This window comes from Hoplias malabaricus, chromosome 12 (genome assembly GCF_029633855.1).
Source record: "Hoplias malabaricus isolate fHopMal1 chromosome 12, fHopMal1.hap1, whole genome shotgun sequence".
NCBI classification, from domain to species: domain Eukaryota; kingdom Metazoa; phylum Chordata; class Actinopteri; order Characiformes; family Erythrinidae; genus Hoplias; species Hoplias malabaricus.
The window spans coordinates 24,222,158-24,243,960 of NC_089811.1; the positions used below are offsets into that span (position 1 = coordinate 24,222,158).

A 21,803-nucleotide genomic window follows, 5' to 3' on the forward strand; every position below is an offset into this window, starting at 1 on the left:
ATCTCCTTTAATGATAACACAGTCAACTAATAAACAATGTGTCCTAAGATTTTACACATTTTAAGCTACACCGGTTACGCAAACATGTATTTGTTCTTGCAAAGATTCTATGATTTACACAGAACTGCATGCAATGAAATGGCAAGCTATACCGCAGATGTACATGAGTTTAAAGCCACCATGTTTAATGCTAAGCATCAGCTACAGCCTTAGTTGCACCCTCAAGTATCGTTAGGTTGGATTGTAACAATGTTTGTGATAGAGAAATACAGCAATGGCATGTGTGAAAACATTAGAGAGTAAGTGAAGGTTTTCACATCCATACAGTGGGCACATGTGAAGACCTGAGTGATTCTAACTTGGCAAAGTTGCTGTAGCCCCAGTCAGAAGTGGTGGAAACACCTACCAGCAGTGGTCCGAGAACCAAAAAACTACAAACCTATCACAGGGGGGTGGCTGTATTGCAGGACAAAAAAAATATATCCTGTCTGGTCCAAACTGTTTACCTGTGGTTCCAAGTAAGCTGAGAAGGGCCTAAAATATGACGTGTAAACCTTACAAAGTGCTAATTGGCCTGATAGACTTGTCAATCACAATGAAATGCAGACAACCAGGACAAACAAGCTATTCAAATAAAAACTCCAAGGAAATGGGGAAATGGTAGTGTTGTATGAGCAACCAAGTACCTAGTTTCAGTCACAGACGCTCCACCCACAAGTTGGCGGAGAGTCTGACCATCTCAACGCACAAACCTTGCCTCACTGTCGTGATTCTGTCTGTTGCATTCTGATTGGCTCTCTGTACATCCACCTATATGCACTGTTTGGTGCTGGTATTAGTCAGAAGTGAATTGCCTCCTAAACGACATGCCAAAATAGCAGACTTGTGATTTTTTTTTTTTTTTCCTGCAGTAGTTGGCAGTTCTTGGACGTTAATTGACATCCAAGTACCTGGCACCTGGTACCATAGGTACCATGCAGTGGAAAAATGCCATTTGGCAGATATTATCCTTGTTCAGAATGTTAATTTGGTTTGCTACCATTGGCTTCCACAGACTAACACTAGCAGTGGTTACGAAGACAAGCACAGTGGTACATATTTGATGACCACTGATTCACTAAAGCAGCACACTGCCTGCCTCTAGATTCATTCCCCGTGATGGCCTCACTGACACCCACACATGCTTTAGACATTCTAGGCCTTCTTTCACACACTGGGACGGGCAGCCGTTCCGACATTCCTTCCTCCACTGTTTATTGAGCATAAAAACAGCAGCTTCAGTGGTCATTCTCTTGGACTTACTGAAGACTCACTGATTCCAGATGTGGCTGCACAGCTTACACCTGCATTCAGTAAAACACAAAGGCTTCATGGTGATGGTTACACATTGGTGCATGGCAGAGCCTGTGTCCTGGGGAGCAAATCACTTTCTCTTCAATAATGTGCTCTGAGATCAATGTCTTCTCACAGGGAGGTGGTAATAACCCACACATCCCTGTAAGCTCAAGGGGAAGGTCTGCCACCAGCACCAGTGGGAAGCACATTAAACCCCTGGGGTTACAAACTTCTCACCTGCCATTCAAACACATCAGGATAGTATCATATAATTTTCTAATGCAACCAGACAAATTATATACACTGTAAAAATTGATGTCATTTTACCATAAATTGCAGTATTTATACTGTATTACCATACAGTATTTACAATAAAAAATTTTCTTAGCTTACAGCATGTTATTGTATTTTTCTATTTTTCTATTGTATTTTCCAATCCCACAATTCTGTTGTAAAATTAAGAGTACTGCTTACTTAATAGTATCTGGTGCTGACCAATTATTATGCTTTAAAAAAAATATGCACCATGTTGTACAAGGACCTGTTTTATATGGATTTTTAGTAATTATAATAATTAGTTAAGTAATTCATTGTCTGTAACAGCTTGTCCAGTTCAGGGTCACTGTGGGTCCAGAGCCCACCCGGAATCACTGGGTTCAAGGCAGGAACACACACTGGAGAAGACACCAGTGCTTCACTGGGCGACACACACACTCACAACTACGGACACTTTTGTGTAGCCAACCCACCGGGGGCTTTGGTTTCCTCTCATAGCTCAAATCCACAGAATGGTAGGTGGATTAGTTTTGCGAATGCCCTGTAATGGAGCCCTGTGGTGGGCTTTGGACTCATCATGGCACTCACCAGGACAAAATGGTTACAGAAAATATGAGTAAATAATCCACAACAAGCTGTGTGTTACAATTAGCGAAGTTTAACTGCCAGGAGGGAGTTTAATTGCAGTCCATGTCATGGAAATATTTTAGGCCAATGCATGCATTGTAAAGTTACGTGGCTTGAATTTACCTGTACCCTTAATAAAATGATTTGACTCCTGGAATATGTCATTATCTTTTCATCCTGAAAACTTGGAAAAAATCCCTAATTCCCAGGAAATGGTTTAGTCCTGGTCCAACTCTTTCCTGGCTCCACCCATTGACAATGATTCTTACCTGCAGCTATTCAGAGCTCCATTAGCTCTAAATCCTTGAGTTTGAGGAAAGGTCTTGTGAAGTCTACTCTGCACATTGTCAGTGTTATAAGCATTGCTTATCTTCTCTAGCTTTTCTGGCACTGACCCTCTTGCACTGCTGTTTGTTTTTGAGTATGGACCTGCCCGTTTTGGGTATTACTGCCTTTTTTGGACCCCAGCTTAGCCTGATAAAGATTTGAAAATTAACAACAATTAAAACCATGCATGCTGTATATTTACCTTCAGTATCACTCCTCTGTCTGTCATAGGTTTTGCCCTTGGTGTTTATTCAGTTTATCAGTCTTTGAGTGCTTTTTATTTCAGCTGGAGAAAGCTAAAGCTATACCTGGCTACAATATGTAAAGCAATGGATTGTCTTTCAATGTTTATTTGTTATTTGGTAAATTTTTTTCCCTGCTTCACCCAGGTCAAATGTTAGGTCAAATGTTTGTGGACACTTCATTTGAAAGTTCTTTTGAATAAAGGGAATTAAGGGATATTTGTCCCCCTCTGTGCAGCTGCTCCCGAGTAGCCCATCCTATGTTATTGCTTCTCTGAATAGATTGCTCCAACTGGCCACCAGTGTTCACAGTTAAGGCACTAATGTAGCTGAATCCATGCATTTGAAGGAATATATACAAATATTAATATATACTGTGTACACGGAGGGCGGCATGGTGGCGCAGCAGGTAGTGTCGCAGTCACACAGCTCCAGGGGCCTGGAGGTTATAGGTTCGATTCCCGCTCCGGGTGACTGTCTGTGAGGAGTTGGTGTGTTCTCCCCGTGTCCGTGTGGGTTTCCTCCAGGTGCTCCGGTTTCCTCCCACAGTCCAAAAACACACGTTGCAGGTGGATTGGTGACTCGAAAGTGTCCGTAGGTGTGAGTGAATGTGTGTGTGTCTGTGTTGCCCTGTGAAGGACTGGCGTCCCCTCCAGGGTGTATTCCCGCCTTGCGCCCGATGATTCCAGGTAGGCTCTGGACCCCCGCGACCCTAAATTGGATAAGCGGTTACAGATGATGGATGAACTGTGTACACAGGCCAGTCCAGCTTTAACCTAGGGAAGTCCCATTCCTTATTTTATATTTTTTCCTTCATATTCAATATCATTATTACAGTATGTGGTAGTCCAGTATTATTTTAGATGATCATACAGTACAGATACCTGTTAATAAATATGTCATTATGTTAAATCAAATAGGTAAATTATGATCATGGAGAATATCTGTAAACAAATCTTATTCTTCACACATCTACAACTTTTTAGAAAAATAATAATTTTACTGTATTTATGTTTTTGTATTTCTTATAATTTTATAAGGGAAACGTTATTTTCAATAATAATAATAATAATAATACCCTTTAAGACTTTTGTACAGTATTGTACATTCATAATGCCATATACTCTACCAGCCAAAACATTTTAACCATCTCCTTTTATCTACATTGTTTGTCCATATTATTAGTTCCACTGACCATATATGATCACTTTTAATTCAGCAAATACAGACTGTAGTCTGTTTCTTCAATGTCCAGGGACCCCAAAAGACCACTACATAGCACGTAATAATTTGGTCATTCTCAGCTGTGCAGTGACACTGATGTAGTGGTCTTAGTGTTAATGTGTGCTATGCTGATATGAATGGATCAGACACATTAGTGCTCCTGGAGCTTTAAAACATCTCTGAGAAAAATCCACCAACCAAAAAATTAGTGTCCTGTGACCGCTGATTTAGGACGGGAGGACAACCAGTACAAACTGTGCAGCAACAAATAAGATACTCTCTCTGACTTTATATCTAGGTACACTCAGGAAAAAAGGTACAGTAGAAGTACATTAATGTTCCAAAAATTACAAACAGTGTAAATATATTTTTAAAAACACATTATATTCTCTTCTCCAGACAGAGAGGTAAATATTTAGCCTTGAATATGTAGCCTTGAGGGTCCAACCACTGTGACAGCAAAAGGCACCACTAGTGACAGATTTTCTTACAGCAAAAAACTTTCCCACTGCAGAAAATACGTACTAGATTCAACTCTGCTCTTTTGCTTTTAAACTAGCAAAATCACGCTACAGCAAGATTTATTTATTTTTGACTGAACAAGCCACATTCAATTAAAAAAAAAAAAAAAACTGTGAAAACACCACAATTAAACAGCACCTAAACTTACTGCTGCAGTTAATGTGGTTTTCAAAGCCTGTGGTTTTTGTGGGGTTTTGCAACATCTTCACCTACATTTCATGGGGATCTCTACTAGCAGAAAAGCAACCAGGGGAAAGTGCGTCAAGCTGTGCCAAGCCGAATCAAACCGAGTCGAGCTGAGCCAATGCCATGCAGTGAAAATTCACCATTAGAGTGTTTTATAGCATGGACACAACATTTAAGAAAAATTCAGCAGGAATATTGTGTCAAAGGTTATACACCGGCTCAACATTTTCTGAAATAATATAATAATATTATATTAATATATTATAGAGTGTATCCCATTTTCACTCTTCTGGTAAGGCTTTAGATTAAATGTTGAAACACATTGTGTTTTCAGAATTTATAAGTCATCACCATCTGACCTTCCAGAGTGCAAATTCTCAGAAATGTTCCAATATGTAATCTAGAGATTCCACATGGAGAGTAAAAGTGATGAATTATAAGTTCTGGACACACAGCCCAATGACAGTTTACATGTTGTGTGTGCACAATGAAGATCTATGTCCACTATGGGTCAAACTTGATGGCTGAATTCCCTGATTGCTACAGCATTTGGGCATAAAGTGTAGATTAAGTATTTTTATAAATGTTGACCTCATCCAGCCAGATTCTAACACTCTCTCAGAAAGTGCCTCAGAAATAGCCCAAAATATATATGGTGAATATTACTTTCCTGGCAAGAGTATGGTCATTTAAGACGCACTTGCATTGCTTTGTGGTTAACTTTCTCTCTGTCTGGAGTTTACATTTTCGCTCATTTGAAGCACAATTATCCACTATCCTTTCCACAACTATAAAAAAAGGGCTGCAATAAATAGTGATATTAATGTGGTGGTGGCCTTCCCAGAAGAGAAAATGTTGGAAGCACTCTCTATTAATAAACTTTCATTTCAAAAGAAACGTTGAGCAGGAATATATCTTTTGACACAGCATTTATGCTGTATATATGTTTTAAATATGTTTTTGTGTCCACTCTATAAGACTGCTTTTCCACTGCATGGCACTGGCTCGGCTCGGCTCGGCTCGGCACGGCCTGACACTTTTCCCTGACTGCTTTTCCACTAGTAGAGCGCCCCCACAAAATATATATGGTGATGTTGCAAAACCCTCTCTCTAACTGGAACCATATGCTTTGGATCCACAACAACTGCTGCGGTAAAGTTAGGTACTGTTTACTTGTCGTGTATTCACATTCGTTTTTTTTTTTTTGGACTGAACAAAGCCACAGTTCTCACAGATTTCCCAGTTCGCACAGCAAGTTTTCCTTGCGGCAGAGTGATTTGACTTGTGGAAAAGCAAAAGCAGAGATGTACTGAGTAGGTTCCATGTTGTGGAAAAGTACCTTTACACTGTCAGAAAGACTGTCACTGTGGTGGTACATTTGCTGTCACACTGGTTGTGCCCACAAGGGTACATATTAAGTACCTTTTTAAGGAACATGATTGTGCCATATTAATTGCAGATTTTAAAACTGTTTTGATTTCATATGCCCCACTTCTAGGACTTATTTTATTTTACACAGTTCTAAAATGAACTATGCATTAACACTTTCCTGAGTGTACCTAGATTTAAAGTCAGAGACAGTATATCATTTGTTGCTGCACAGTTTGTGTTGGTCATCTTCTAGTTCACCAGTGGTCACTGGATGCTGCCCACAGGATGTTTTAGGCTAGGCATTTTTGGTTGATGGACACATTTTAGTTCAACAGTGACACTGAGGGTTTAAAAACTCCAGCAGCAAAGCTGGGTCTGATCCACTCATTTAAGTGCAATGCACACTAACACAGCACAACGTGAATATAACTGAAATGCTGAGTTTGAACAACAATCCAAATAAAATACCTGTTCTGTGGTGGCCCTGTGGGGGATTAGACTGCTGAAGAACAGGGTGAAACGGGGCTAACAAAGTATGCAGAGCAACAGATCGACTAAAACAGATGGTTCAACTCTTCAGATGTCTGGAGCCTATCACCAATACTATGATTAATTCTGACTTTTTAAGAACATTGTATTCCACATCAAACCCCTCTAAATAACTATTTACATATCTGTGGATTATGTAGTAATTATGAAAAATGGTGGATTCCTTCTTGAAGCATTTGCAGTTGTGCAGCTGCAAAAACTGCCCTGAAAGCAAAATGTTTGAAGAGCCTTATTGTCCTAAATGCAAACTAAATAGTGCTTTCCACAATATTTTTATAATTTTATTTTCCCCTGCACAATCATATATAATAGTTATACTATACACAGATGAACCAAAACATTAAGACCACTGACAGAGGGTGTGAATACCATTGATAATTTTTAAGCATTTGGTTTTCAAGAAATAGGAACAGAACCAGTTCATGAACCAGAGTTTTTTTGGTAGAAAAGCACTATGGGTGATAGCAACAAATCAGTGTTCTGATTGGTTAAACAAACCTCGCGATTTGATTGGTCCAGTTAAAGTTTTCCTATTGGTCCATCAATTGGCTGTTAAAACAGGGTCTTAAATCCGCAACTGCAAAAAGAGATTCGCACATGCAGCAGAGAAGATGAATGTATGGATTTTTTCCACCACATTCAAAAACTCCCACTGTCACATTTGGAAACTCAGAAAGGTTTGCTCTTGCACATTGTAAGCCATTTGAGCGGTAATTATACACACATTCACGACATTTGATTTACAAATGCAAATCTTTTTTACACATTTAAAAATGATTTCTATAAATTACAAATATATTTTTTTTTTCGCATTTGTGGATTTAAATTATTATTATTGTTGTTGTTGTTTTAAATTTGTGCATTCCAATACAATTAAATTCAATCCAATTGTGGATTTGAAATTTATGTGTATGTAGTTGCTCAAACGCAGTTACAAATTCCGTTACATTTGTGAGTATTGTTTTACAAGCTCAAAATATTTTTGACCCTTTTCTGACTCCATAGAAACTGGAGATGAAACCCATGCGATTATGGGGAGAACACACCAAACTCCACACAAACAGTCACCTGGAGCAGGACCTGAACCCACAACCTCCAGGTCTCTTGAGCGGTGTGACTGTGACACTACCTGCAGCGCCACTATAAGATAGTATTTGAGAATATTTTTGGAGAATTGTATTTAAGAAATTCTTTAGGCCCCGGTTTAGAGGACTCTGTCACAGCACAAAATATTTCACACCACGCTGTATTATGGAGCTATGCAACTGAAGACTGGTCAGATGCTTGTACATGCCCAGTGGGATATCAGAATGGAACAATGAACAAATTTAATAAGGTCCAGGACCAGGATGCACTGTGGGAAGAAGACAAGCCAGTGGAGGGAATGGTTTGTTTTAGACAATGTTGTGCTGGAAAACACTGGGACTGTGTATCCACTTGGAGGTCATTTAGAAAGACAAACAGCACATTAGGCCGGCAGGTTTATGGTTCAATGCAATGTTTTGGTTCATGTTATCATATACTGAAAAAGAAATTGCTGCTTATTATGAGTCTAGCTATTGAAATACAAAGCTAAAGCACACTGATACGGTAATAAAACAGCTTTTTAATATGTGAAAACCTCCAAAAAACTAACCTGAGAAGCCTGATGAAATTTCAAGTTGAGGTGAAAAAGTCTGGTTGTCATTAGAATAGTTTCTCAAACCTCCCAGCACTTGTTATTAAACAGATGGAGACCCTATCTTCAGAATGAAGCAAGGCTTCAAACGTCCACAGGTCAAAGAGGTGAATGAAGGTTGTGTGTGTTGCAGGCAGGTAGGTGGAGTGTGTAAACTCTCCAGCGAGTCTTCTCAGAGACGCTGCCGGACCCCTGATGGCCTGATCTGCAGTGGGAGGGGGCAGTGTGAGTGTGGGGTCTGCATTTGCCAAGTCAGTGAACCTGGAAAATTCTATGGGCCACGGTGCGAATGCCACGACTGGGTCTGTCCAGCATATGATGGGAAGACCTGCAGTGGTAAGTATGCAGTCTTCCAAATTGCTTCCAAATGACTAACATGTGGCATCATTTCAGATTTAACCTGCAACTAAATACCAGGATCCAGTGCCAGTTGTTTAAAGAGTGCTTGACTAATGGATGCTTTTTAACATCCTAATGTTCCTTTGACTATGCCATTAGCACTTTCTTTCTGAGACCTAAAGGCAGCCTCTAATTCTCCTTACATTCCTGCTATTTATCAACACGAGCCACTGACATTTTGTGCAATGCTTTAAAGCCAGCTGTTACCTTCTGAGTCATGAGGTTTTCTTCAGGTCACTAAAAGATTATTATTGACATGGTTTTCTGACATGCTACAAGAGGGAAGGTTTTTGACAAAAAAAAAAAATCTATTCCTTACTGGCATGTGTTTTATTTTTATTCTGTTGACTTGGGGATATTGTAAACAGGCGTTGTAAGAAGGCTCAGTTGCCAGGAGACATATTCTCAAGACATCATCCATGATTTGTGGATCAAGAGCCTTGTATTATAGGAAGCAACCTTCTACTTGTCAGTGTTAGTTAGTGTTAAAGGCAGTGCTAGAACCAGTGCTAGTGTTATTGTGTCCATTAGCTTGTCATTTTAGTTGTCTACATGCTAAAAACAAGACATTTTTTTGTTTCTTAATGACTTGATCACTTCAAATAAGCCAATTATTTATGATAAAATAATAGCAATAATATTTTTTAAAGCATCTTTTGCTCTTTTGTAATTTTATGGTATTTTTTGCACAGCACTAAAAATCAAAAAGTTTTAATTTTATTCAAGAAAACATCCTAGAAATTAAGCAGCTTGAAAATGGCTTTATCACTGCATTTGTTATGAGTTTTATCAAGGAGAAAGCCCTGGAAAGGCATATGCATTGATTAGCTCTGTTCTTGGGGATAACACCATCCATTGGGGGGCAGCCGTGACCTTAATGTTTAAGAAGAGAGCTTGAGGCCGGAGGGTCACCAGTTCAATATTCAGGACCAAAAAGAGAAAATTAATTCAAGGCTGAAGTGCCCTTGAGCAAGGCACCTAACCCCCAAACTGCTCCTCCAGGTGCCAAGGTGGTTGGCAGCCCCCTGCTTCGGTTGTGTGTGTTCACTGCTTCTAGTATTTGTAAAGAATTGCTCACTAGTGTGTGTTTCTTTGTTCACTACCACAGATGGGTCAAATACATCCCCGAAGGGGATAAATAAAGGTGTTTTTTCATCTTCATGTTCTTCTTTTTCTTCTTCTTCATCATCATTTCTTCTTCTTCTTCTTCTTCTTCAGATGTATGTGAGTTATGGTTTAGACATTTTAAATGATGATGATTTCAATGTAAGCTATCGTGAATATTATAAATTAATAATTCATTCTTAGTATTTCACACATGGTTTAAAGGAGAAATTTAATACACATATTTCCACAAGTTAACACAGTTCCCTGGGGTCTTTATGAAACATCTGTGATATATGTTTATCAAAATACCACATGGAACTAACAACACAACACTTTTCTTACATTTCCTAAACAGCCCTGTTCAGAATACCCATGTTAAATGTCTGTTGAGAAATGGCCTCCAATTACTTAAAATGTGATGTCCTAAGTGCAAGAAGGAGAAATGCTGGATTTTTGTCATTTTTGCTTGGTTCTCTTCGTTCACCAAATTCATGTTTGGCATAATGAATAAGTACATGTATTTATATGCCTTTGTTGTGTTTGCTTTGTTTAACCATTGTTCCCTTTTTGTATGAGCTGAAGTGTGTTAAATGAGGGATGCAGGAATGATGTCCAATGTCGAATGTTTAATGTCCAACGGCTAAAACAATATTGGACAAAGCATTTTATCATGTATTATTTTTACAAAGCAATTGTAAACCAAAATTTCCTAAACATGCCAAAAACGTACTTTTTTATACGTTTATTTTTCATTAAGATGAGGTTATTAACCTCGAATAAAGTATTCACTTGATGTTTAGCTTGTGATCACTCATTGAAATCTTTGCCTTTTCATCGATATGACAGTCCATAGCAAACTTAGAGTGCAAATCAGCAAAGAAATTAGTTCAGCGTGTTTGTGTTTAATCCTGAGGGCAAGAGTTTTATGACTGAAAAACCTGCTCCTACTTGACCCCTCCTCTCCTTGTACAAGGAGTGACCATTTCCAAGTGGTCAGTGGAAATGGGTGACTGTTGCCTTTCTGAAAATGTAACCAAAATCCTCAACTTTTAGACAAAACAAATTTGATATCAAAGCTTCTTGTCTATTAACAGGCAAGGCTGTCCTTGAATTCCATGCCCTTAAAAATAGTCATCCATCTGACAGATTTTCTTGTGCTCTGCGGGACAGTATATGTGCTGAGGAACACTAATGGAGATATGTGGAATCTGAGAGAGTGATTTATTTGTGGAGATAGGTTGTGAGCCAGTGAAGAGCTCATTAGTTTTGCTCAGCCCTGAAAGCTAGCTTCGGTGGCTGCCTGATAATAGGGTTTCATTCACAGTTTTGCACACTGCAAATAGAGGCCACATATGGACCAGGACTTTTGCTGTACTAATGTCAAGGCTAATCAGTAAGTGTTTTGGGCAAAACACTCCACATCTCATTTTTCTAGCCAGATGGCTGCCATTAGCTTCTAAAATGTTAGGCTCTATCTGTCGACACAAAGAATTTACTGAAACATATGAATTGGTTTTGAGGGCTGTGTGATACAATCATTTGACACTATGAACTAATTAATTTTGAATAACAAAATGGGTACACAAGAGGGTATTTATGCACAAAGGTTGAGATTTATGATAAATTCCCCTACTAAACATTCAGGACAACACCACAATTCCTCCACTGAGGAAAAACAAGAGCAAAGAGAAACTAGGCAAGCCTAGTTTTGCCAGACCACCATTAGCCATATAGCCATTGTCACAGAGGTGTTTATGACATTTCAAAAACAGGAAAGCCCAAAATAAATACCCTTGTCATTGGAAGGTCTGGAGAAGCCTTGGTGCCTCATATCAATGCCTTGTGTACAATAATAATAAATAATAAACTATAATAATAGTTTATCTTGTCAGTTGCTGACAGTGTGTATGATCATAGAAAGCCTGTTATTTTCTATTCATACCAAACTGAAGCACTGTGTTGAGATGACTATAAAGCAATTTTATACCAGAAAACAACAAGATAACATTTCAACATTTAAGTTTTTGAACATTTCTAAAACCAAGCACCTTAACATTTTATCAACCAAGTAATCTATACTTGATAAAGGAACAGGGCATCACTGGGAACTAGTTATTTATGAAACTGATGAAACTGTGCTGTAACTAATTCACAGCCTCGTTTATTTTGAGTAACAGATTGCTCTTGTGTTCTGGCTTTAATAATCCAGAGATTTTGCCCGTTTTTGTGTAAAGTTAAACAAAAAGCTGTGCTGATGTAATTTACTTGTCAGAAAGTCAGTAAAGGTGAGATGTGACTGTGTATTCGTGCCATTATAGGGACAGACAAGATGACTTTGTATTTGTTAAATATATAGTGGAAAACAAAAGGCTGTGTCACAGAAACATTCTCCAAACATAAAGAAGAGACTATGATAAATATTACCTCAACAACGTTCAACACATTTCTGTTCAAGGCTCCAGTGAAACACTGGGCTGCTCACTGTGGTGGATGGAGGACCTTAAGCGCTTAAGTGCTGCGAGTGTGTCCCAATTCAGCTCTCGACTCTCTGACCCCTGGAACACATCAACCCTTGTGCCTTCTGCTCACTTTTCAACAACCTCATCATAGTGAACACTTTAATGAAGGATTTAGGGTTTATGACAAGAAATGGGGCAGGGGAAAGCCTACAGACAGGAAAATCCAGGACACTTTTGACGATTTAGGGATGCCCGTCTGATGTATTTTTTAGGTACTTGTCCGGGGAAAAGAGGACGTTTGGTCACTGGCGAATGGTTCCAAATTTAGTTCACAAACTGGAATGTGAAATATGGCTGATCTCACAGTTCCTGTTTGCGCATGCACGTTTCAACATTAGGTGTCAGTCAGTCAGTAAGCGCAAATGTTGTGGAGCTATAGTGTCAAGCGTTTATTTCATTTGGAAAAAAAATAATGTGAAACTGGAAGTTGAAATCTTGAGATTGGAACATCTGGAACAGAACAAGCAGAACAGCAAGATAGGAAGGAATAAAAAAACACCAAAGGTAGTGAAACCAGCAAAAATCTCATAGAACATTGCCCAAACTAAAGTAGACCCCAACCTCCAGTAACGGTACTCTAAGCCATGCGTTCATGTGTTACAGCAAAATCTACATCCTGCCTCCCCACTCCCCAAGACACTGGTGTGAATCAACTTTAAAGTGGGGGGAAAAAAAATAAATAAATAAATTATATATATATATATACATTACAGACAATTTATAAGCCAAGGCTAACCATGGGGCCATATATAGATCAAAAAATGCTAAGGTACAGAATTATTCATCAAAATGGTTTATAAACAACTCCACTATAAATAACCTAGTAAACATCAATATCAAATATTTAATTCATTTATTCATTCATTATCTGTAACCGCTTATCCAGTTCAGGGTCGCGGTGGGTCCAGAACCTACCTGGAATCAATGGGTGCAAGGTGGGAATACACCCTAGAGGGGGTGCCAGTCCTTCACAGGATGACACACACCGTCACATATTCACTCACACACTCACACCTACGGACACTTTTGAGTCACCAATCCACCTATCAACATGTGTCTTTGGACTGTGGGAGGAAACCTGAGCACCCGGAGGAAACCCATGCTGACACGGGGAGAACACACCACTCCTCACAGACAGTCATCTGGAGCGGGAATCGAACCCACAACCTCCAGGCCCCTGGAGCTTGGACACTGGACACTACCTGCTACTCCACTGTGCCGCCCAATATAAAAAAAAAAAAACCCTCTTCTTCAAGTGGAAAGATTATAGAAAAGAATACTTGTTAATAGGCCCGTTAAAGTCTCGTTTTGTGGTATCGGATTATGGAATAAAACACATGAGCTTTATCATAGTCAGTAACCTCAGAGATGGTTTTATTCAAACATTTCTGACCTGTCCGTTAAGATGTTTGCTCTTCCCAAAATTTGTGCGCAGCATTTGGATCCTAGCCATTCCATTCATTATCACTCGGAGTCTAGCAGGGTAAAGAAGCATGAAAGTGGATTCTTCTCTGTAATAAAGCTGCCTTGACTGGTTTAAATGTGGCTGATTTTGTTAATGACAACAATATACACCACCCCACTCCCCGAATATTCGAATATTCCCCGAATATTGTGGCAGAAGCACATAGGTTTAGGAAGAGCAGCAGGGAAATTTTGGTCCTGATGCCCTCTGTAAAAAGTTCCCCAGGGCAACACCTAAGCAATGAGCTCATTTATAGCTGTCCCCAGTTCAATTAAAATAGAATAAAGGGCTATTTTAATTGAACTGGGGACATATAAATGGATTTAAAGGGATTAAAGTCTATGACTGCGTGGACTAAACTGTCCAAAGCCACCTTCTGCTAAAGCTTTCAGTGGTTCATTCTATGAATCCATGCTTACTACATAGTTCATTCATTCATTGAATGTAACCGCTTATCCAGTTCAGGGTCGCGGTGGGTCTGGAAACATTCAGCAAAAGGCAGGAACACACCCTGGAGGGGGCGCCCCCCACAACATTGTGAAAAATCATAAATTCTATTAAAATGTGCATGTCTTTATGTAGTCCTGTGTAATGTAATGCTGTTTTGTCTTGTCCTGTGGCCCTCAGTGTGATTTTATTCCAGCATACACAAGTTATACAAAAGCTTGTATTAAAATTTGGAGGAGTTTAAAGGTACACTGAGTAACAATTAGTATTTTTTTTCTCTTGGGTTCCCCCTGCAATTGCCTAGTGTAATTTACTTTCACAGCACTCATATTTAGAGGACCTGCCCACCATCAGAAGTTAGTGTAGTTTCTGTGCTTCAGTCTGTTCTGTGCCAGTTTAGCAATGACATAGTCTCTGTTCTCTACTACAGGTCACGGAAGAATCAATTATGTTCAAGCTGTAAATCTGATGTATATTTGTAGCACCTGATTTACAGCTTAAATCATTGAGATATTTTTGGTGTCCAATTAAAACATTCATCCACATTCAGCGGTGATTCGTATCATGTGAGATGTTCATGATGAATGAAATAATAGAAATGCCCAAATTATTTAGTATAAAATGTTTTCACATTAACTTCCATTGAAAGTTAAGGTATTCTCCTTCTGTAAAGTTATTATATAAGAGATAGCCCTTCTCTTAATTTAGAGTAAGAGTCCCTTCAGAAAGAGGCCAAAAACAAGGCATTATTACTGAAAATGATTTTTTTTTTGTCTTTTAATAATAATAAATGCAGCTACAACACATTTAATATAGTTATACCTTCATGGTCATGTTGGAGGCACTCGCTGTTAAAGTGAATTCCTGGTGCACAGTAGTATGGCTGTGCCAGTGAGAGCTCCCTTCTAAACAAGCTGTGAAACTGTTAGTCCCTTCCCCAGTGCTATTTCATGCTGCAACAATATATATTTGATATAAATGATCCATCGTATATATATATATATATATATATATATATATATATTTTTTTTTTTTTTTTCCAGTGCAATGTAAATATTTTTCTCTCATATATTAGTATATAGTAAGAGAGCCTACAACCCACCCTCTGTATATTCTGTGTATATTTTGTGTACATTTAATATATTTCTGTTTATGTAATATATTTAGTATGTATATTAATGCTACCCTACTGTAGAATGATTACCTGTGCCTTTCAATGTATAAATATCCTGACATCTTGTGCAAAAGACAAATAAATGTGAAACTTGAAACAAAAGGTCTATATTGTGTGGTGGATGAGTAGTTTATTGTGAATTATTTTTGTAAATAATATTGGTGTATTATATGTTGGCCGTGGTTTTATAATAAAAATAAGCCACTTACGACAATATCTTATTGCTTTAGTTATAAGATTATTTATTTAGTTTTTTAGTTTTTGGGGTGGAAATTATGCCTATGGGAATATTAAAGACTATGGTAATTTTACTGTCAATTAACTGAAGTGATTCATTTGTTGAAATTTGTTTGTCAACTTTCAATAGTTGTGTATGTTCTTTTGGAAGAAAATGTAATGAAGCCTTGTGTTTGGAATCTGTGGTGGACAACAGTGGACTCCCACATCTTCTGGCCACTGAGCCATGATTGTTTCTCGTACAAATATTGCTGTTCTGAGTTAGGACTGCCTGCCTCTCTGCTAACCAACAGGAGGACCAAAGTGTCAGGGACAGGGAAGAGTCCAGCCATGAGTTGCTCTGACCTGCTGGTCTGGAGGTGGAGGCCCACTTCATTGAAATTAACGGAGTGCAAGGTTTAAGAGTCTTTATTGTCATTTCAGCTATATAGATTACACAGTGCGACAAAATAACATTCCTCCAGGACCATGGTGCAACACAAAACATGTGCAGACAGAAACACAAGAGCACACAGGCAGTACAACAAAATGCAGACAAAAATGTGCAGTGTTAGAAGATCTGCACAGCAGACTTCATTGTTGCAGCCATGGAACATTCATTCATTATCTGTAACCACTTATCCAATTCAGGGTCACAGTGGGTCCAGAGCCCACCTGGAATCATTGGGCACAAGGTGGGGAATACACCCTGGAGGGGGCACCAGTCCTTCACAGGGCAAGGCAGACACACACACACACATTCACTCACACCTACGGACACTTTGGAGTCACCAATCCACCTACCAACGTGTGTTTTTGGACTGTGGGAGGAAACCGGAGCACCCGGAGGAAACCCACGCGGACACGGGGAGAACACACCAACTCCTCACAGACAGTCACCCGGAGCAGGAATCGAACCCACAGCCTCCAGGCCCCTGGAGCTGTGTGACTGCGCCACTACCTGCTGTGCCACCGTGCCGGATGTGAGGATAGTCACAAGTTTCCAGCTGCCACCTGTACAGCTGGAGTTTGTCCCAGTAAACGAGAGGGTCGCCTCAATGTGGCTTTGGATTGCAGAGAGGAAAACATTGACTGTTGTGTATGCGTATGCACTGAATAGCAGCTCAGTGTATTTAGCCTTCTTGGAGGTAGTTCTAGTGGAGTTCTAGAGAAGATTCCATGCTTTGCTGGGGTCTTTAATGCTAACCTTGGGAATGACTGGGAAACCTGGAGAGGAATGATGGGGAGTGATGTGATGTTATTGGACTTCTGTGCTAATCATGGTTTGCACACCATGTTCAAACATAAGGTTGCTCATTAGTGCACCCTGGGCCAAAGGTCAATGATCAAATTTGTGGTCATGTCTTCTTATCTGAGGCCATATGTTTTGGACACTTGGGTAATGAGAGACGCTGAGTTGTCAACCAATCACAATCTGGTAATGAGTTGGCGATGGCGGGGAAAGCTGCTGGCCAGACCTGGTAAGCCCAAATGTATATTGAGGGTGTGTTGGGAAAAGCTGGTAGAGAACTCTGTTCAGATGGCTTTCAACTCTCACCTCCAAGAGAACCTCTCTCATGTTCCGGAGGAGGTAGGGAGAATGGAGTCTGAATGAAGCTACTTAAAGCTGTGGTCAAATGCTTGTTGGTGCCTGTTATGGTGGCAACCCAAGAACCTGTTGGTGGACACCGGTGGGGGAAGCTGTCAAGCTTTTGGGCTTGGCTGGCTCTGAGAACTTCCGATTCTGTGGATGGGTACTGTCAGGCAAAAAAGGCTGCAGCTGTAGCAAAATCCAGAGCATGAAAGGAGTTTGGAGAGGCCATGGAGAATGACTACCGGGCAGCCTCAAAGAGGTTCTGGAAAACACTCCAACAGTTCAGGAGGGGAAGGGGGGACACTGTCCAAGCTGTGCTCAGTAAGGATGGGGAAACTCTAAACTAAACTGAGTGTATTTTTGGGCATTGGAAGGAGCACTTTGAGGAACTCCTTAACCCGAGAGACATGCCTCCTGTGAAGTGTTTTGGGTGTTAGATTCCATTTTCTTGGCTGAAGTAACTGAGGTGGTGAAAAAGCTTCGCAGTGGCAAAGCCCCATGAGTGGATGAGATTCGCCCAGAGTTACTGAAGGCACTCAATACTGTGGGGCTGTCTGGATGACATGACTCTACAATATTGCACTGACCTCAGGAACAGTGCCTTAGGCTTAGCAAACAGGGTGGTAGTTCCTATTTTTAAAAAAAGGGGACTGGAGAAAGTGTGCCAATTATTATGGCATCACACTTCTCAGCCTCCCTGAGAAAGTCTATGCCAAGGTACTGGAAAGGAGAATTTGATAGTCGAAACTTGGATTTTGGAGGAACATTGCAGATCTTGTCCTGGCTGTGGAATTATAGACCAACTCCTTACTTTTTCACAAATGACTGCGGGGGCGTGGGAATTTGCTACTCCACTCTACACATGCTTTGTGGATTTGGAAAAGACGTATGACCAAGTTCCTGGAGAGATACTGTCAGAGGTCCTGTGTGAGTATGGGATGCCAGGGTTGCTCCCGCAAGCTGTACAGTCCTTGTACTCTCAGAATTTGAGTTGTGTTCGCATCCTTGGCAGTAAGTCAAGATTGTTCAATTTGGGCACTGGACATCATCAGGGCTGTGCCTTGTCTCCACTCCTGTTCCAGATGTTCATGGACAGGTTGGCGAGGCGTAGCCTAGGACAGGAAGGCTTCCATCGAGGGCTCAGGGCTCAGGAATTGGCATCCACATTACCCAACTGTGTAATGCCTGATGTGCTGGATTTAAGACGGAGTTCTATGGCAAAAAATGTAGCATCTTTGGAGATGATACAGGTATATTAGCTGAGTGATCACTTGCTGGTTAGTTGCTGTTTACTGCCAAAATCCATTTTTCTTAATTGCAACAATTTAGAGCCAGCTGTGGCTATTCTCAAACCTGTGCAGGTGCTGGCTGTGCTTGGCTCCTTGAACGCAGGAATGTTTAAGACAGGAATTTAAGTGCTTAATTTTCCCAAGATTATCCCAAAAATTTTAAGCCATATATCTGACGCACTTTAACTGGCGCAAGAGTGTGAATGAGGCAATCAGACTTATTGAGACTCAAACTGTAGCTGTTGTGGATTCATGGTAAGAAGTGGACTGGAATGTGGATTGGTGGCATGTAATTTTACATTATGTTGTTATGGCTGGTTCATGGTCCAGCGCAAGTTTTGGACTGGAATATAGATCATAAGTGTTTCAACCCTGTCTGTCTAATATCCAATTAAATGAATGATGTCTATATCAGACCAATATGATATCAGATCTGTCCCGTCTAGTAATAACAGAGTCCAGTGTATATTTGGAGAGAGCTTACATGTAGTTAACAAATCATTCGATTTCACACATTCTCTATGCTCAGAATTCAAACCTAGCAAACCTGCCGTTAAAAGAGGTTGAAAGCAAATAGTAATTCAGCATATGTAAAACTTTGTCATTATGTTATGTTCATTCGGTTTGTTAGAAGAGATGGGGTTAAGGTAGTGGGGGGTTTTTGATTTGATTTAATGAAAATGCTGTAAATATGAATTATACTCAATAACTGTAAGGGGAAAGCAGGAGCCAAAAAAGCTAATTCGTACCTAGTGTTTGTTTAAATGAGACAATTTGATCTGACATGTTAATCAACAAGATAATTAACAACCTTAATTAACCCTGTAACAGTATAGCACAATGGATACCAGGAGGACACCCGAAGAAATATTAGAAACTAATGTGTTCAAATGCATTAGAATCTCCTTATTAAGGACACTACAATTTAATTTTCAGGAATTAAACACCATGTCAAAGTAATAAAACCATTGATACACCTTGTTTCCTGCTGAAGTGTTCAGGTAGCAAGACTGCATTTGAAATATTACTTTGTTCATGAATTCAAATATCATGTGGCAATTCTGAAAGAGCACTTCGTTTTCCAGGTTGTTTTGACATTCTTTCTATTTGTACTTAGAGAGAAGAAAAGTATCCACATGGAGTGTCTGGTAGGTGCTCCTCACTACACCATTTCTGTCCAAACCTTTGCACTTATTAAAGTTACTAAAAATAGACTATAATAGATAATTTAAACAAACTCCAAAGTCTTCAAACACACATACTATTATGGTGATGGTGAAGCAATGAGCTGGTACGTGCTGCCAGACTCGTTCCTTTCAGCTCATAAAATGCTCTCATTATTGTGAGCATATCAGTGTTTACTGCCTTACCTTAACCAATGTCACTTACTGTAACTCCACTCCACAAGCTAAGAGCTCCTTAAGGTCTGGAACAGAGTCTTCCGAAGGACAGTGCTTAGACAGTCAGAGCTCGCTCAGAAATGTAAAATCCAATCTTCCAAAGAGGAACTTGACTGATTTTTGGAATTCCATTGGTTGAATTTAAGATGAAAAAGAGAGCCAGTGAATGTAAAATGTTCTGCACTGAGTTCAGAGGTGCTGACAGGGACCAGAAAAATATTTGCTTTTATATCAAATGTGCTGCCCAAGACATAGGTTTTGCAATGTTTGGGGTTGCTATAACAAAACACGTGTTTAATGGATCCCAAATTATTATTATTATTATTATTATTGTTATTGTTATTTCAAGATAATCAGTGGAAACATAAGAAGGCCATTTAGGCCTCATTTAATTGGTCTCTTTGTAAATAACTTTCTTTTTTTTTCTTTTAAGGAGAAATAGAAAATGTAAAATAATAGTAAAGGACAAATGGAACCTGAAGAGTAAGAGTTCCAGTTTTAGATCATATGGTGACTATCATAAGCAGAAATAGCCACTTTTGATACATTGATACACATACATTAATACATTGTTAGCAGCCCAGCTAACAAAATTACATTCTCAGAACGTTCCCCTAATGTTCTGTTTTGGTTGTGGGAACATTGCACTGGGGTGTTCCTTCAACATGAATTTGTCCAGTTATTATTAACATTCTCAGAAAATTTTCCTTAAGTTACAAAAACCTCCTGGGAATGTTACTTCAGCCTTATTTACAGCAATAAATTATATTCTAGGAACATTGCCTTGGAAAGTTCTTAGAACGTTGCAAAATTATGTTCTAAGAACATTCCCAAAATGTTCTATTTTGGTTGTTTAGGACTTGTTTTGGAATGTTCCCTCAACAATAATCTGTCCAGTTTGCTTAATATTTAGCAAGAGCATAATGTGGTAGCTCTTTTTGTGTTCTTTTGATAGCTTATCTGAAGTGCCCTTGAACATCTAAACGCTCCCAGGCTCTCAGGGACGGCTGCCCACTGCTCTGGGTGTGTGTTCACAGCCCTTAGTGCACTAGTGTGTTTGTGTTCACTGCCACAGATACAGAAGACATACAGGAGATTTGCATGTTATAAAATGACAAATAATTGTACATTATTTATAATATACATGTTCTGAATATCTATACTGTCACTAATATTTTAACTTTCCTGGCAAGGTATATTATATATATATATATATATATATATATATATATATATATATATATATATATATATATATATATATATATATATATATATATAAACATGTAATAATATAAAAAAATATTTATTGTCAGTAGAGCAACCTGTGGAAAACATGTTATTTCTCCTAACAGCAGTTTTTTATGCAGTTCTTAAGAAATTTCAGTTTGGAAAAGTTCGGAAAAAATAAAAGGTAAAGTAAGTGAATATATATAATATATAAAAAGTAATAGATTATCTTAAATATATTATTGAATTACTTATAATAACATAAAATTAAAAATTAAAAAATCATGTTGTTGAACACAATCAATGGATCCACGTCTTTCAATGGTGTACCTTAATCTCAAACACTGAAGTAAAACGGGTGACTCTTTTCAAATACATGTCTAAAGAATACCATACATATATTCCTCTAGACTATTTATATTAAAAAAAATAAAGTTAAAAGAATATTCATGTAACTTTCACCTGGAATGTTTCAGACTAACATTAGAAGAACTGTTATCAAGGTCAAGTAATGTTTTTTGAGAGGATCAGAAGGAGCAATATTATCTGAAAATACCATCTCGCTACTAAGCAATTTTTATTATTATTTTTTTAAATTATTGTTAATCAGCAGACTCTCATTAAAG

General features: G+C 38.9%; 1 protein-coding gene across 1 annotated transcript in view; it reads left to right on the top strand.

Annotated features, from left to right (window-relative positions):
- Positions 1–21,803, top strand: part of itgbl1 (integrin, beta-like 1) — a 120,687-nt gene that overhangs the window by 781 nt on the left and 98,103 nt on the right. The window contains exon 2 of the mRNA XM_066685829.1: positions 8,471–8,673. Within this exon, the coding sequence (XP_066541926.1) occupies positions 8,471–8,673 (203 nt within the window). The remainder of the gene's footprint in view (positions 1–8,470; positions 8,674–21,803) is intronic.